Source organism: Cicer arietinum, chromosome 3, assembly GCF_000331145.2.
Source record: "Cicer arietinum cultivar CDC Frontier isolate Library 1 chromosome 3, Cicar.CDCFrontier_v2.0, whole genome shotgun sequence".
Classification (NCBI taxonomy): domain Eukaryota; kingdom Viridiplantae; phylum Streptophyta; class Magnoliopsida; order Fabales; family Fabaceae; genus Cicer; species Cicer arietinum.
The window spans coordinates 64,703,969-64,721,016 of NC_021162.2; the positions used below are offsets into that span (position 1 = coordinate 64,703,969).

The window sequence follows — 17,048 nt, forward strand, 5'->3', positions numbered from 1 at the left end:
AAGTTTAAAGATGACAAAGATCATACTCATCATACCTTTATCTAAAAGAACTTTTCAAGATTCTCATTATGACCACCATTAGAGTATGAACACTTGACAAATATTAATGAGTGCTTTTAAGGCACTTGCTATTAAAATTTATATATAGAAATTTTCATTTAATACAATAGATAAATTTTACTTAAAAAGTGTATTGAAAATTATTTATTAAAAAAATTTAGAGCTTAAATTTTTATTTCATTGATAAATATGGCAAGGGATATGACAAGTTAATTAAAACACTAAACAATAAATTGGAGTGGAGTTATCTTGAATCTTTTTCTGGTTTTATTTATTTTCGATGATGTCATGGTTTTTCATTAACTAAAACTCGATTCACGAGTAGTATATTTTGATACTAAGAGTTGTTTAATAAAGTACACTTGATAGTTTTGTAAAAACAATTAAACTTGTGAGTTAGGTTTGTCATTTGAATTTGAAGAGAGTGAATATGTAATTTCGTACGTAAATTTAAAATTATTATTAAATTAATTCATTAATTTTGTGAAATAACTATTTAATCCCTCAACTTATTTTAGGTCAATCAAATACATGTCTTCCTTTAGTTCAAATGTTAAAAACAATTCCATGACATTTAAAGATCAAATTAACAACCTAAATTTGAATACGTATACAAAGATTAAATTGTTCAAAATGGCTCAAACATTATGTAATAAAAAAAGCTTTTCCCTCTCTCCAATATTTTTTGTCAAAAACTTATAACTTACATGAAAACTTAATTGATTTAATTGAAAATTTAGGTTTTTTTTTAATATCCTTTTTTCTAAAAAAAAAAAATATCCAAATACTCCTTTTTCAAAATTATATACCTAAATATCTTTTTTTTTTTTCTCTAAGTTACAAGTTGCCATTTGAAATGGCGACTTCCTTAAGTAAACCCACTTTTCAAATGACAACTTCTCAAAGGTTTTTTTTTTTTTTAATTCAAATAACAAAAATAATATATATATATATATATATATATATCATTTTTGTTAATTGAATTATGTTTTTTTTAAATCCTTTGGGAAGTCGCCATTTAGAAAGTGGGCTTCCTTAAAAAAGTCGTCATTCCAAATGGCGACTTGTAACTTAGTTAAAAAAAGAGGTATTTAGGTATATAAATTTCAAAAAAGAGTATTTAATTAATTTTTTTAAAAAAAGGGTTATTTAAATAAAAAAACCCGAAAACTTAAGCTACAATATGAGATTTTTGTTCTACTATCTTATATTAAAACTTTTAGTAGTAGAGACTATATTGATGTTAATAGAAATATTACAGGACTAAAATGATATTTAGTTCAAAAATATGGAGATTAAATTGACTCATTTAAATGGAGTGTGTGTTCATCTTATTCATTTCATCTTCTAAATACTACAACATAATAATCAATAATCAACATGAACAAAATAGATTCAAATCCTAATTAGATTCAAACATATCTTACATCTTCTTCATTCAATCTTCATGATCAAATACATTCAAATACACATTACATTAACAATTTCCCAAATAATTAACATCAAATTGTACCCTAGAATACAATTAACAACAAAACGAAGATTTTTAAACACCCATAACAAACCACAACAAATAACTCATCAGCTCTTCTAAAGGCAGTGTAAGACCATGAGTTTTAATTTCTAGTTTATGTATTTTTGGGGAATTTTGTGTTGAAATTATGAGGCTTTTTAACCAAGTTTATTGGTATTTTGTGTGTTATATGCCAAAAATATCTTTTTGGAGCCCCGATTAAATTTTATTTATTTACGGTGAATCTTTTGTCGAAAGAAATTTTTTCTGAGATGCAGCGTTTTTTAAAAAAAATCATTTGTCGATTAAATTGCGGCAAAAGACGATATTTTTCTGAAAAAGTGGTTTGAGAAGTGATGTGAGACGATGAGTGAAATGATGTTTTTAAAATACCTAGACATTTGTTTGGATATTTGTTTGGTTTTAATATATATATATATATATGAAATAAAAGAAAAGGAAGGAAAACAAAAAGGAAAGAAAAGTAAACATTTTCCCTACCTCGGGAACGTCATCTCCTTCTTTCTTCTCTGTTTCGAAAACAAAGAAAATCGTGTTAGTGGTTTTTAAAACTGTCAAATACAAATCTTCACTTTCCTTCTAGATCTAAGCTCCCTTGCGAGAAGTTACAGAAGGGAAAGTTGCTCCTTGCCACGCTGCAGTGCTAGTGAGCTAGTTTTCAAAGCGACGACGCGAACGGAAATTTTACCGGAATTAATCGAGGTGCCGTAATCGGTTGTTAAAGCTACCATTAAGGTAAGGGCTCCTTCAAAATTTTAGTTTGTATTTAGGACCTTATATGTGAATTTGTGGAAAATAAGTTTTATGTGTTTGAGGTATATTTGTGGAAAAATGAATTTAATTCGATTTATGAATGAATTAGTGGAATTTGAATTTGGTGTGTTTGAGGTGTGGTTTGTGGTGATTCATGTTTGGTGGGGGTGATGTGTTCATAATTAATATTATGAGTTTTTGAGATGTGTTTTATGTGTGGATTTGTGAAAAATGAATTTAAGGTGATTTAAGTGTGGTTGAGGAAAAAAAATTCTCTGGAAATTTATTTGGTATAAAATTATGTTTGAAATTGTGGAAATTAATGGATGAATTATGGTTGAAATATGTGGAGTTGTAATATGGGTGATTTGCGGATTAAATTTGGTGGGAATTGAGAAAATTGAAATTGATGGGTGAATTGTTGAATTAAATTTGAGGTGGTTAATGAGTGAATTTGTGGAGATTGTTTTGGATGTGATTATGTGCTCATAATTGATATTATGAATGATTGTGGTGTGATTATGTGTGATATTGTGGTGATTAAGTTTTGATGTGATTATGTGTTCAAAACTGCTATATGTACGTCTAGGGTGCTTGACACGTGAATCATGTTTGATATACTGTGATGATTGTACATACATACTCGGTTGTTGTGATTTTGTACCGTAATTGCTAAGTGTGACTGTTTAGATTTTTGTGTAAGTGTTGATTGATTGTGAAACATTTTCGAAACTGAAATCTGCATTATTTCGCAGTTGTATTCGAATACGAGGTGCTTGTATTCGAATACATTTAAGTGAGTTTTGCTAATGACTTAGCACTTGTATTCGGCTACGTCATGTGGTAGTCGAATACAGTTGTGCATAATTTTTCACTGATTTCGCACTTGTATTCGGCTACAAGGATGTTGTAGTCGAATACACTTGTGTTGTTTTTGCTACTGACTTCATGTCTCGTATTCGATGACAGTTGTGCTGATTTTGCTACTGACTTATGAATTAGCATTGTATTCGAATACAAGGATGTTTGTATTCGAATACGACAGTGCAGTTTTGTTAAAAACTTCATTTTTCAACTTTGATTATGCATGTTTGGCATATGGAAACCCTTTCAAGGAGTATGCTAAGTTGAAATGTTATTTTGTGCATTTGAAATTTAAATGCTATGTGATATTTGTTAATTTCGGTTAGTGACCATTTACAATTATTGTAGAAATATGAACTTTGCCCTCAGATGAAAACCAGGATCATCATATCGGTTAGTACCCTAGAGATGGGAAGGTAGTTAAACATACCTGACCGAAGCTGTGTCAGGAGGATTTTGCGGGGAGCGTAGATATCACCCAAGTTATATAGTTTTTTGTAGTATGATCAGATTAGATGGTTGTATAGGGGCTAGATGTTTTTCTTTTATTGATGTATTTATTTTAATTTAGAAGATTGTACATATATCTCATATTGTCAGTTTGACTTTTATTTTGATGGGTTCTTGTACCACTTTTTGATGCGACGTGGGGAAGTTAAAATTTTTAGGGCAGTGCTTTTGTACATGTGTCTACCGAGAATACCCCAGGGGTATGAGCTATGTCTGATAGATCTCATAGCCCCGATGTATTTTGTTGTTTAAATGCTTTGGATTTTTCTATTTCAAAAACTAATTCTGCTGCTTATAAATATTTGTTGACATTTGTCGATATGTTACGACATAAATATTTTATACAAAAGTATTTCTTTTTTAATTTCTAAAATTCAATTTTTGTTTTTTCTTTTTATAAAAAAAAACAGATTGTTACAAGCAGTTTATTTATATTTCAGAGATTTATTTTTAAAGTTTTCATATTTTTAAAGTTTTTAGATTTTCGAAATTTACTCTTAAATTTTTTGTAGTTTTATGATCTTTGATATGAAAGAAATACAATCTACTATCAATAAGAACATAGGAGATCAATTATTCTAAATCTCGATAATTTATATGTAAATTTCTTTCTTTCTTTCTTATTGCATTCATAACACAAGTTTCTATATTTGTTGGCTCAAATTCTTAACAAATTTTTTAGTATATATATAATTAGTTACTTTTATTTATTTAAGCCCAAAACCGTCGTCTTTATCTCATATTAATATATAATTATATCATTTGTCATTTTAGAATACCACTTAAACATTAATTACATGTTTCTACTAATATTATTAGGAATCTTGATAAATAAATAAAAACATGAAAAAGAGATAATATTAAAGGGAAGATCAATTCCATAATGATTGAATGAGAAAAAAAAATACTAAAAATGCAAAAAAGAATACATAATATACTTTTTATATAGAGCAAGTGGAGATTTAGCTAACTAATAATCATCATATTATATATATATATCTCGTAAGTTTCAATTAAAAAAATATAAAATGTCAAAACTTTATCGACTAAAAAATATTTGTATGACCAAAAATACATCGATCGAAAAGAATATGAAATTTTATACTTAATCATCCATTATTTTTAGGCAGAAACTAAAATGTCCATTTGATTTATTCTAGTACTTATTAATTATATCTCAAATTGCATAACTACCACACTAACTATTACTTTAATAAATAAATATAATTTCTTCCTAACAAGTGTGCATAACTTTAAGTCGTGTATGTTTGGTTTGAGGAAAATAAAAGAGAATGTAGGAAAACTGAGAGATTATTTCATTATTTCGTTAAATTATTTGGAGGGAGGTGATCAAATCCCTCCAAAGTCAATTTTAACTTCCCTAGAGGGATTTCAAGATGTTATGTTATTATAAATTAAAAGAAAAATTATTTTGAATTTTATGAGAATTTATTTAAAAATAGTAAAAGTTATTTTGAACTCATTTGTTGTATATTAAAAAGGTAATTTTAATATTCAAAATATTATATATTTATTATTAGAGATTTTAACCTAATAAAAATCACATTTAAAAAAAAGATATTTCTTTCATAAATAATTTTTTATAAAAAATTACTTAAAATAGTTCCTTATTTGAAGCATGTTTTGAAAAATAAAATTATAAAAAAAATTGTAGCAAAAGATGAAATATGTAAAATGATTTTTTATTATGACATATTTAAACCAATTTCTCATTTGAAGTTTTATTTTTAAAATTCTCTTTTTAAAAAATTATAACAAAAAGATTAAATACTTTAAAAATTATTTTTAAAAAAATAGATGTAACAGACAGACTCATATTTGTACTAAAATACTATTTTACTCTCTTGCCTCTAATGATAAGATTGTATATTAGTTTTTCTTTCTCCCCTAATAATTGAGTCATTTGATTGTTTGATATATATTAACAAAAGTGAATAAATGAAAGATATAAAATATCACATTTACTAAATTGTTCTTACTATCTACATGTCATAAATGTATAATGCATTAAAAATAATGTAAATAATATTAATTAAAAGGTACATCAATTCTATATATAAGAAAAATTTAAATTAACAAAAATTGATATTTGATCTAATTTCTCTTATATCAATATAGTTTTATATTTTCCATAAATTAAAAATCTCTTAGATCCCCTAAATCAAATATATGTCATCGGACCCAAATTCCGCACAATTGTATTATAACGCAATTACACATAGTAATCAATCTCGACCATTGATTAGAGATCGAAAACGAACACTTGTGATTACACACTATAAAAATCACAACCATTAGCTTTACAATAGGAAATTTGTCTCCCCTGCCCTTTAAAATTCTTCCATCCTCCTCACTCTATTGACTTAGATCGTGTAATTTGTTTCTAACAATGATACAAGTAAAACCACAATTTTTATATATTTATTTAATACCTCGTTTTATTCTATTTCAGTATTTCTATCACATCACAAATATGTCGAATATATCGTATAATTTTATATTTCTTTCTCACTCACGGTATCAAATGCATAGCTGAGTGTCAACCAATTTATTTTTCAATTTGTTATACTATCGTGTTAATTTCAAATTGATTAATGTCCCGAGTTGGGGGTGTTTCTTACCTGGGCAGGTGACCTATACAAGATGACACAATTTGGAAAGGACCATTCTAATAATATCTTGGGAAACCAAAACCTATACACTAATCACTAACTTGTTTGTTTGTCTTGGGACATAGGAGAGTAGTGTGGGAATGGATCTAACCTCACTTTGTCATATGCAAAAACATGTCATCACATAGTTTAATGTTGTGACTAATTTGTGGTTTGTGGGAATCGCGTTGGATTCACGTAATAATAATAATTCAACAAAACAAATTATATTTATAAATAGTCACTTGGCAGTGGTAATATTAGTAGTATATTTTTAACTCTAGCTATTAGTGATGAATGATGCTCATGTGATGTGTTGTAATTGTTGATGGTAAGTTTTTAGAATTAAGATCATTTGTTATGATATAGTTCTAGTGGGTGTGGTGTTATGAAATTGAACATTTATATTTTGTTCACATAATTAAGCATCCTATTCTGTTGCAGGATTCAACTGTGATGATTCTGATTGACCAAACCATGTTGATTTGAATGACTACTTTCTGGCATATTTTTTTGGTGTATGCAAATAACAAGGACTTTGCTTTTTTAATTGAATTGGATTCCTGCTTGGGGAATTGAATTCTTATTCTTCTCTAGTTTCATTTTTGGAGCTCCTTAAACCTTGTCTTGGTTGGATAACTTCCATTCAGTTTCACTCTGTTTTGTAACTCTGTTTCATCATTTCCCTCTCCATTTCTTGGTATGTTTTCTTAACTCTCTTGCATTTTAGTAAATGTTATCAATATAATATAGTGTTGAACAAATTTTGTTGCTTTTGTTTCTATCTTCACTCAAGTTTAATGTGGTTGGAAACAAGTAATTCAATGGTATAAGGAACTTCCCAATGGATCATGATGCCTTCTCTTTTGTTTAAATTAAAGTAGTATTGTTCAACTAATAACGTGATAATCATGACTTAATTTATCTAGTTATTTTGTTTGGATTAATTTAATCCATTGATGCAAAGTGCTGACTAAAGTTGAAACCAAAAACTTTTTTTTATAGACAAAAAATAGTGCTATATAAATTCATAAACAGATTAGATAGGAACATGAACATGAATTATATAAATATTACCCCCTTGTGATTTGCATGCACCTTCATCGCACACCATTATTTGTTTCTATGTAAATTTAATATGATGCGAATACATATTTTGTCTTTTATTTTAATATTTTGTCTTTTATTTTAATTTTAAGTGATAATTTGATATTTTATGTTTTAAAATATTAATAATATTATCATTTATTTACAAAAATTCAAAAAAATAATCAAAATTTTCAAACAAAACCCATAAAATTAATTATCATATTCAATATAATGCAAATTTCATAACTTAAATCTTTAAATAAACTAATACTTTCATTATTTATTTGATGAATTTGATGTTGTTGGAGATAAAATTTTGAGTTTATTTGAATATTTGAGTTATGCATTTGATGAAATTTGCATTATATCGAAGATAATAATTAATTTTATGGGTTTTAGATGACATTTACATAAAAGATCATATTGTCATTTAAAACTAAAATTAATAATAATAAAATATAAAAACTAAAACGTTGACTAAAATTAAATTAAGGGACCCCACGTACTATTTAGTCTAAATTTTATAAAATAAATTTAAGGTGAAGATAAAGTAGAAAAATCTTTAAAAAATAATTGAATATTTATAAATGACACTAAGAAAAAGTAGAAAAGCTTTTAAAAGATAATTGAATATTTATAAATGACACTAAGAAAGATGGAATTCATAACTTACATATTCAATATCTTTTTTATCACTAGAACAAATCATTAAAATTTGATTTGATATTTAAATATAGAATTAAGTCCATTTTTAAAAATAAAAAAGTAAGTCCATTTATAATTTTTTATAGTAGTATTTGACTCATGGTAGATGATGATTACATACTGACGTGTATTTGAACTGATTCGTTGTGTGTGAGAAATGGATAACACAAGAATCACAAACTTGGAATGGGAAGGGAGATAATTAAGGCATATAATTATTCAAAGCAAAAGAGATGCTTTCATTATTTTACTCATTTATTCAAAATATTTTATATTTTAAATTATTTATCACTTTAAATATTAAGATAGTATTTAATAATTTTTTACAATAATACTATTATTCAATTATTCCATTACTCACGTTTTCCAATTAATATAAATATTTAAGTTTTAATATATTATTTTATTATAAAAATCAGCCTATTTAAATATCTTTTATAAATTAAACATATTTTTAGTCTTTATAACATTTATTTTTTTCAATCTCTCTAAATTATTCCTTCAACTTTTAATTTCCAAAATATGTTTTGTCAGCAATTTTAACCCATATAAAATAATTATTAATACATAAAAAAAGTCTATTCAAATTTTGTCCTAAAAATATTAGCATCTCGGGTTATTAATACGCATAATCTGACCTCGACAACAAAAAATGCTAATAGTACATCACATTCTTATTTAGAAAATTTACTAACTTCCTAACAATAGTATATCTTTTTATTTTACCTACATATATCAATTTGAGTGCACTACTAAAAAAGTTCGAAATGGCGACACTAATTTAGAAACGGAAAAAAAAAGACAATTCGTCTCAAATTCTGTCTTAAGTGTTAGAGACCAATTTTATTTTTGTATTCTCTACTTTAGTCGTCATTTTAATTTTTTCTATTAGTGATGGTTGAAGTAGTAATGCTATGTTGGCTTATGTATATTAATAGAAACGGCCTAGCCAATATATGCACACACACTTGTCAGCAAAATATAAAAGCAGAACAACCTTGTCAACTGGGGGAGGTTCATATATTAAAAGGAACTGCATAGCCAATAAAGTCATAAGATTAATAATTTCCCATTAGGGGTTTGGGCATCGTAGAAGGCAAGTACTTGGAAAATACTAGTAGTAATTTAATAAAGTTTGGCATTGTCACATGCTGCAATTGTCAGATGGACTTGTGATGAAATATTACTCCTTCTTTCCATCTTAAAATAATTGAATTATTTAATAATTTTATATATGTTCAAAAATATATAAATAAATAAAATATTATTTTTATTAAATTATCCTTATTAGATATTGATGCATTATTAATATCATAAATATATAATTAAAAATATTATATTAAAAATTATATAAATAATATTAACTAAATATAACAAAATATATTAAAAGTTAAAATAATTTACATAACTTTTTATTCCCTGACACATGCATGTATACCTTTTTTTGTTTTGATGGTCTAGGAAATGTAAAAAGAAATTATGGTTGTAACTTGTAGTGCTAATTGGTTGATCTTGCATGTAGCAATGACACGATTATAAAAAAATTATTGCGCCGAGCTAAAATCAAATGTGTATATTACAAGTACTAAAGAGTTATTTAAATTTGTCAAAAAAAAAAGTTAATATTTAAGTCTAACATATAATAATATAACATAAGATGGCATAAAATCATGATCCGCAGTATAAGCCGCAGGACGTGTATTTGTAAAAATGAATAATTAATTTATGTTCCTAGACATATATGGCTGCTTATCGACAATTATGAAGCTTATATAGATACAATGGATTCACCTGGATCATACCTCTTCACATAATTTTATAGCCATTTAGAACTAATGATTCCCAAAATTTCCATACAGATTCCTAAGTATTTTCTTAACCTTCTTGACATAGTACAAACGTGATTTTCAATAGATTCTTCTTTTTGTTCTATTATCACCTAACGTTTTGGCCCAATAGGATTGTTTAAGGGGCATTGCGTTTGGCTACACAATTCATTCAAAAGCTAAAGTTTAATTAAATTTTCCTTAAATTGTTACATAGAGGAACATGCTAGATGTCTATAAGTACTATATCACTATTTTTGTTCATGGAGATTTAAAAGAAGTTAGGGCACAAAATTAACAGGTAACATTTCAATTGCATGTTTGTAGCTCTAGTATTAAATGTTTTTATTAGAGTAAACTAGGTGATTTATTTATGCATCTGATTGGATTTTATTTATGTTTTTTAATTTTTTGGTATCATCCTAATTTTTATGATTATTAATCGGTGACGTTGATACACATGGCATGGCACATTGCTGGCTCTAGCTTATCCAATTTGTTTTATATGGAATATATACCTAACTTTAGTAGTTTATTACTTTATATTGTTGACCTTGTCTCTGGTTGCTATTATGTATTGATATAAATATTGTCACATGGATCTGTTTTCATATACAAGAAATTTGTATTCTATAGTCTCAAATATTAATAATAGTATAACTGCAAGATCTGTTTTCCGCGTCTTTTGTATATCTTTTGATAAATAAAAAGTGAATATTGTGTTAGGTTCTTCTGGTTGGTAAAGGAAAAATGAATGCATTAGCAGCTACCAACAGGAATTTTAAGTTAGCTTCTAGGCTTTTGGGATTGGATTCAAAGCTTGAGAAAAGTTTATTAATTCCATTCAGAGAAATCAAGGTAAACAATCAAAGCTGTTTTGTGTTTCTGTGTTCTTGCAAATTTGTTTAGTACTAAAAGTATGCTCTGTTTCATATTTTCATGTTGTTGTTGTTGTGATTCTAAATGATGTTGTCATGAAAATTCAGGTTGAATGTACTATACCTAAAGACGACGGCACGTTGCAATCTTATGTTGGATTCAGAGTTCAACATGATAATGCTAGAGGTCCTATGAAAGGAGGAATCAGATACCATCCTGAGGTTATTTATATTCCTAACACTACTACATGTCTGATAAAAGTTAACCATTTCAACTTGATGGTTCATATGACAAATTTTGAATGAACTAGTCCTTGAAACTGCTGTGTATGTTTTTTGGCATTAAGTTCTGAGTTTGAATCATTTATTGGAATGATTAGGTTGATCCTGATGAAGTGAATGCATTAGCACAACTAATGACATGGAAAACAGCTGTAGCAAATATACCATATGGTGGTGCCAAAGGAGGGATAGGGTGTAACCCTTCAGAATTAAGTATATCTGAGTTAGAGAGACTTACCAGAGTTTTTACTCAGAAAATTCATGATCTCATTGGAACTCACACCGATGTGCCTGCACCTGATATGGGAACTGGACCACAGGTTAGTAGTACACAGAAGTTAATCTCCTTCTGTTTTAAAGATTATAAACTCAAGGTGTCTGATCGCAATTGTGGGCACAATATGGTTGTAGAAATTTCAAAATCTTTGATGTTGCGTTCGCAATTGCGGTTGAAAACCTTGATTTTACTTTTGGATTTTGAAATTTTATTATATAATAATTGACTTAAATAAGGGCTAATTTTATTATATCTTACTGTGTGGTATGCATGCAGACCATGGCATGGATACTAGATGAATATTCAAAATTTCATGGCTACTCTCCTGCAGTAGTGACCGGAAAACCTATTGTAAGTAGTTGTTTGTGTTTCTTATTTTATTCCAATGGCCATTTAACTGAGACGAAACCATGCTTAATAAGCCATTCCTTTTTTTTGTCAAACTAGGATCTTGGTGGATCTCTAGGTAGAGATGCAGCTACAGGAAGAGGAGTCCTGTTTGCAACAGAAGCTTTGCTTAATGAGTATGGAAAGACTGTATCTGGACAACGGTTTGTCATTCAGGTATTTGTTATGCCTTTATATAAGGGTTCTAAATTGCGGTCGCAAATCGGTTGTGGCCGTTGCAATTGTTGACATTGTGGTTGTTGCTATGCGTATTGTAGTTGTTGTGGCGTGAACTTACTTTTATTAGCATATAAAATTATAGTACATTACTAATCTTATAATTCACATCTCTTATTTCTTCTCTAAAATCCCGCATTTATCTCATTATCAACCCTCTATCACTTTAAAATATCTTTAATCCTTTCAACTATCCTCTAATTCTATGCTATAAAGACATAAGGAAGACAGAAAAATAACGTGTGAAAACTATATAGTCTGTTGTGGCCTAATGCGGCTCGATGCGACCGTTGCACCTACTACATTGTGGCAGTTGCGGCGTCATGATGTAGATTTTTGCTGTGATTTAAATTCAACACAATTGCAGACTGATGTGGTTGCAAGCACTGCTGCAGCTGCAATATTGCGGCCACAACATGTGATGCAGTCCATAATTTGAAACAATATTATGACTTCTATTTTTTGCTGTTGATGAATTTGAGATATACTCATGCTCTCATATTTGTGTATTTCTTTAGGGTTTTGGAAATGTAGGATCTTGGGCTGCACAATTAATTGATGAAAAAGGTGGAAAAGTTGTTGCTGTGAGTGACATAACTGGAGCCATAAAGAACAGCAAAGGTCTTGATATCCCAAGCCTACTCAAGCATACCAAAGAGCACAGAGGAGTAAAAGGATTCCATGGTGGTGATTCAATTGATCCTAGCTCAATATTGGTTGAAGATTGTGATGTTCTAATCCCAGCAGCTCTCGGGGGTGTCATCAATAGGTGCTTTTTCTTATTTAATTACAAAAAGTCATTTTTTTTCTTAACAAAGGCAAATAATAAGGAGCAACAAACTAGAAAGTGCTGTATCATATCATATCTTACTTTGAAAACAAAAAACTAAATATAATATTCTAAAGTTATTTATAACAAAGGAAAGATCTATAGCTAATACATTTTCTTATTGTTTTGGTATGGTTGAAGGGAAAATGCAAATGAAATCAAGGCAAAATTTATAGTTGAAGCAGCAAATCACCCAACTGACCCAGATGCTGACGAGGTTAGTTTTATATTTTTCTCTTTCCTTCCCTTTTCTCAATGCAGTGTTGTTAACTAACTTCCTAACTTGCAGATTCTAAAGAAAAAAGGTGTTGTCATCCTCCCAGACATATATGCAAATTCAGGAGGTGTTACAGTTAGCTACTTTGAGTGGGTTCAGGTATGTATTACATTTATATAATGAAAACTTAATTTCATATGGATGGATGATTTTGTATATGTGGAAGGCTTATAATCTATTAGCACTGACACCTCAAATTTAAAGCTTATCCACACAACATTGACACATGTGATTATATTCCATTACCTTCATTTTCTTAAACTACTATTGGTGTCTATGTGTCAGTGTTGTGTTTGTTTGATGTATGTGTCTATGTAAGTGTTTCACAGCTTATAACTCAATTAATATCATTTTTGTAGTTCTTATGTGGTGATTTTCATGATACGGTGTCTAGGTGTCTGTGTCAGTGTTGTGCTTGTTGTTTGTGTTTGTGTCGGTGTTTCTTATGAGGTGATTTTTGTGAAAAACAGAACATCCAAGGGTTCATGTGGGATGAGGAGAAGGTGAACAATGAGCTAAAGACATACATGACCAAGGCTTTCAAAGATGTGAAAGAGATGTGCAAAACTCATGAATGTGATCTTCGAATGGGAGCTTTCAGCTTGGCAGTTAACCGTGTGGCAAGGGCTACTGTCCTTAGGGGTTGGGAAGCTTGAGATCTTGTAGCTGCTGCTTTGAATAAAAGATAGCTTTAGTCTCAGTTAACTTATTCTTGCTGTCAAAAAGTTTTTGCTGCTTTCATGTGTTTAGCTTGGGTGAACTATGTTTTCACCCCAAGGTTTATTGGATCCATTTCGTATCTGATTTATCACAAATTGAAGAAGAGCATTCTATGTACTTTTCTTAGATTAATTAATATTCCATTTACTTATTGCTTATTGAGTTAGTGTATACATGCCTGTACACTAAAAGCCTTAAAATACTTAAATACTAGCAACTCAGAATCTTTCTCTGCAGCTCAGTCTAGTAAGATATCCATCGCTTCCTTATTCCAACGACTGATATTTCGTTAGCCCGAGCTACGGGAATTCACATAATCCATTTTAAAAAATACAAAAATCATTCTCTTACAACTCCAATGTGAAGAGGGAAGAGAGGCAAAGCTAAAGATGTAATGAAAAAAAAAAAAGAAGTGTGAAAATATATTGAAAAGATTGATATATGAACAAGTTTTCTGAAAATCATAGAATTCAATATAAGAGTAATTAGAAAAAAAAATTAAACAAAAATTTCGAATTTTAAATCTTTACTATTTGTCTATAACATAATATGCAATTTAAATGTAATTTTACAGGATAACTGAGGCTGATAGAAAAATTCAAAGTATCATGATAATTGAGTTATTTGTTTATTTTTTACTGGATGATAATTAAGGTTGTTGAAATAAAGTTAAGGTCCGTAAGAAATATTTTGCCTAAAATATGTATGCAAGATTTATGGAAAAAAGAGGGAAAAACATATAAAAAAAGTTAGGGAGATTACGATCGTCGGATGAATAAAGCACAACAAAGCTTTTCCAAACATTTACTACAACCTCTATCATGTTCCTTCTAAGATTCCAAAGCTGAAAAATAAGCCAAACCAAAACAGAGTCTAACGGCGCGCACAATCATTCTGCTACAACTGTGGATGAGGAACAAACTACCATCGTGATTCCTGAAAACTATTATATGGTTTTTAAAAATTTCCAGAGTGATTGATGAGGTTGGATGTGAGAGCTTCAGAATCAATATAATTTGAATAGAAATCAATCTCTACGGCCATCTAAGTGAGTAAATAAAAGTAATTAAAACACAACATCCTATTGAACAACTTAAACAGAACAATTCAATTCATCAAAAGTAAATAAAAGTCAATTCAACATTAAATCTTCTATTGGACATCCTATATGATCATCCAAGCAAAATGACTGAAGCAAACAACATTTTACACAAAATTTCCCTAAAACCTGCCCCTTCCCCGGAAACCACCCCCACGTCCACCACCCCTAGGTGGACCTCTACCACCCCTAGGAGGACCTCTTCCGCGAAAACCACCGCCTCCACGGCCACCTCTACCAAAACCACGACCTCCTCCGCCTCCACCTCTACCACCAGCTTGTGCTTGTCCCCTGCAATAATAATCAAGCTATCATGTTAAGATGAATTGCTTCAAACCCCTTTATAACACTTCAAAGCCACCAAAAAACAACAAATTGTTCTACTTAAAGATTTCAATGCATGTACAATTGGCAAAAGGAAAGGTGGAGTGATAACTAACAACATTTTGGGACAGTGCAAGCTGTTTTTATTCTAGCATATATCAGTTTATAGAAAAGATCAAAAAGGCCAAAAGGAACTCTGTCTCCCTATCCCTGACTTCTTTTTCGTCTGTAAACCACCAACAAAAAGTCCAATTGCCAAGGAAGCAACATTTCAAAAAGTCCCTCTCACACTTACAATTGGATATGTACCATGGACTAATTTGCGGGTGGAATAACAGGGATATCAACAACCGTAATATTAAGAATCCTTTAAACATAAGGAATATATAATCATAGCTGGTTCCATCACAACAAAAGTTTGTATTCATTTTAAATATAATGAATGTACATGTAATCACTACGTTAGATTATAAATAACAACAACTACTTCATATGAAATATATAGCAGTTCACACATTATTTGCAATGTTATAACATAATTAAACATTATGATGTGGGAATGTGCAATACAATACATTACACCAATGTAGCATTCAAATTATACAATAGTTCAAGTGTTAGAAACATAAACAGAAATAATGAGAAGCAATGAGAACATACTTTGGTTGAGGAAGAAATCTTGCAAGAGGCAAGAGTTTCCTTGGGTCAATGTAAAACTTGTCACCGGCTGAATAAGAAGTAGCAACAATCCCTTCCATCATTTTAATTGAAAAGTACTGCAACACAAAAAAAACAAGTAAAAAAATCACATCACAGCCGAATTCTACAAAACATACAATAAAAGAAGAAGAAAAATCAACCAGCAAGCTAAGAAAAAATCTCACAGATTCATTGATGGGACCAAAGATTTCATCAACTTTCCCAATCTGAGTCATGTTTTGAAGATATATAGGAGCATTAAAAAATGGAATTTTCTCATTGGTAAGCTTTGTCACAGCATCTCCTTCACAAGCATGCATAAACGTTGAAACCTCTGCATACAAAAAATCAAGTAACTCGTTAAACTCATACTATTAGTCAAATTGAAAATCTATTTTGAAAAAAAGCACGTGTAGATAAAGTTGCGTTTTTCTGCGTACCTACGACTTCGGAGGGAGGCCCTTCATCACGAAAGCCGCCTCCACCACGACCACCGCCGAAACGTCCACCACCTCTGCCACGAAAACCTCCGTCACGTCCACCTCTGAAGCCGCCATCACGGCCACCTCTGAAACCACCACCACGGCCACCACCTCTAGGAGGTCTCATTGTTTGGCAAATAATGTGGTAATACTGTGAGCTGTGATACTGTGAGCTTCAAGAATGGCAGGGCAAGGGAATATTTGGGGTTTTAGGGTTTTTGGTGATGAATATTAGGGTTTGTGAAGAGACCTGTATGGGCCGAGGTTTTTCTTTTGGACAAGAACCCACGGCCCAGTTCGAAGTTGGGGGAGCTACTAACCTCGGATAGTTGGCTTTTGTACCCCTCAATTTATCTTATACCCCCTCATTTAAAAAAATTTATGTTTAAAATGTCCAAACTACCCTTAATAAAATTGTAAAAATTTAAAAGAATTTTATGATAAATGAAATTTCCGGTAGTTAAAAATGAAAGAATTTTTTTACCGGAAATTTTAGGATGAATGAAATTTCCGGCAGTTATAAATAAAATTTCCGGTAGTTATA

General features: G+C 29.7%; 2 protein-coding genes and 1 long non-coding RNA gene across 4 annotated transcripts; 2 read left to right on the forward strand and 1 right to left on the reverse strand.

Annotated features, from left to right (window-relative positions):
• Positions 1 to 2,057: 2,057 nt before the first annotated feature.
• Positions 2,058 to 3,894, forward strand: LOC140919526 (uncharacterized). The gene is made up of 2 exons (XR_012162158.1): positions 2,058 to 2,329; positions 3,560 to 3,894. It is a non-coding gene; the product is annotated as an uncharacterized lncRNA (long non-coding RNA).
• Positions 3,895 to 6,954: 3,060 nt separating this feature from the next.
• LOC101506382 (glutamate dehydrogenase 1) lies at positions 6,955 to 14,058 on the forward strand. Of its 2 annotated transcripts, none has more exons than XM_004493101.4 (10): positions 6,955 to 7,093; positions 10,740 to 10,871; positions 11,000 to 11,113; positions 11,272 to 11,493; positions 11,727 to 11,801; positions 11,898 to 12,014; positions 12,593 to 12,843; positions 13,045 to 13,120; positions 13,193 to 13,279; positions 13,651 to 14,058. In XM_004493101.4, the coding sequence occupies exons 2-10, from the start codon at positions 10,764 to 10,766 to the stop codon at positions 13,834 to 13,836; spliced, it is 1,236 nt and encodes a 411-aa protein (XP_004493158.1). In that variant the 5' UTR covers positions 6,955 to 7,093; positions 10,740 to 10,763; the 3' UTR covers positions 13,837 to 14,058. The 2 variants fall into 2 exon arrangements, with proteins under 2 accessions (XP_004493158.1, XP_004493159.1); XM_004493102.4 differs by lacking the exon at positions 6,955 to 7,093 and adding an exon at positions 9,938 to 10,314.
• Positions 14,059 to 14,984: 926 nt separating this feature from the next.
• LOC101507162 (H/ACA ribonucleoprotein complex subunit 1-like protein 2) lies at positions 14,985 to 16,722 on the reverse strand. Its single transcript, XM_004493104.4, has 4 exons — positions 16,463 to 16,722; positions 16,208 to 16,356; positions 15,984 to 16,099; positions 14,985 to 15,290 (listed from the first exon to the last, which is right to left on the reverse strand). The coding sequence occupies exons 1-4, from the start codon at positions 16,629 to 16,631 to the stop codon at positions 15,122 to 15,124; spliced, it is 603 nt and encodes a 200-aa protein (XP_004493161.1). The 5' UTR covers positions 16,632 to 16,722; the 3' UTR covers positions 14,985 to 15,121.
• Positions 16,723 to 17,048: the final 326 nt, after the last annotated feature.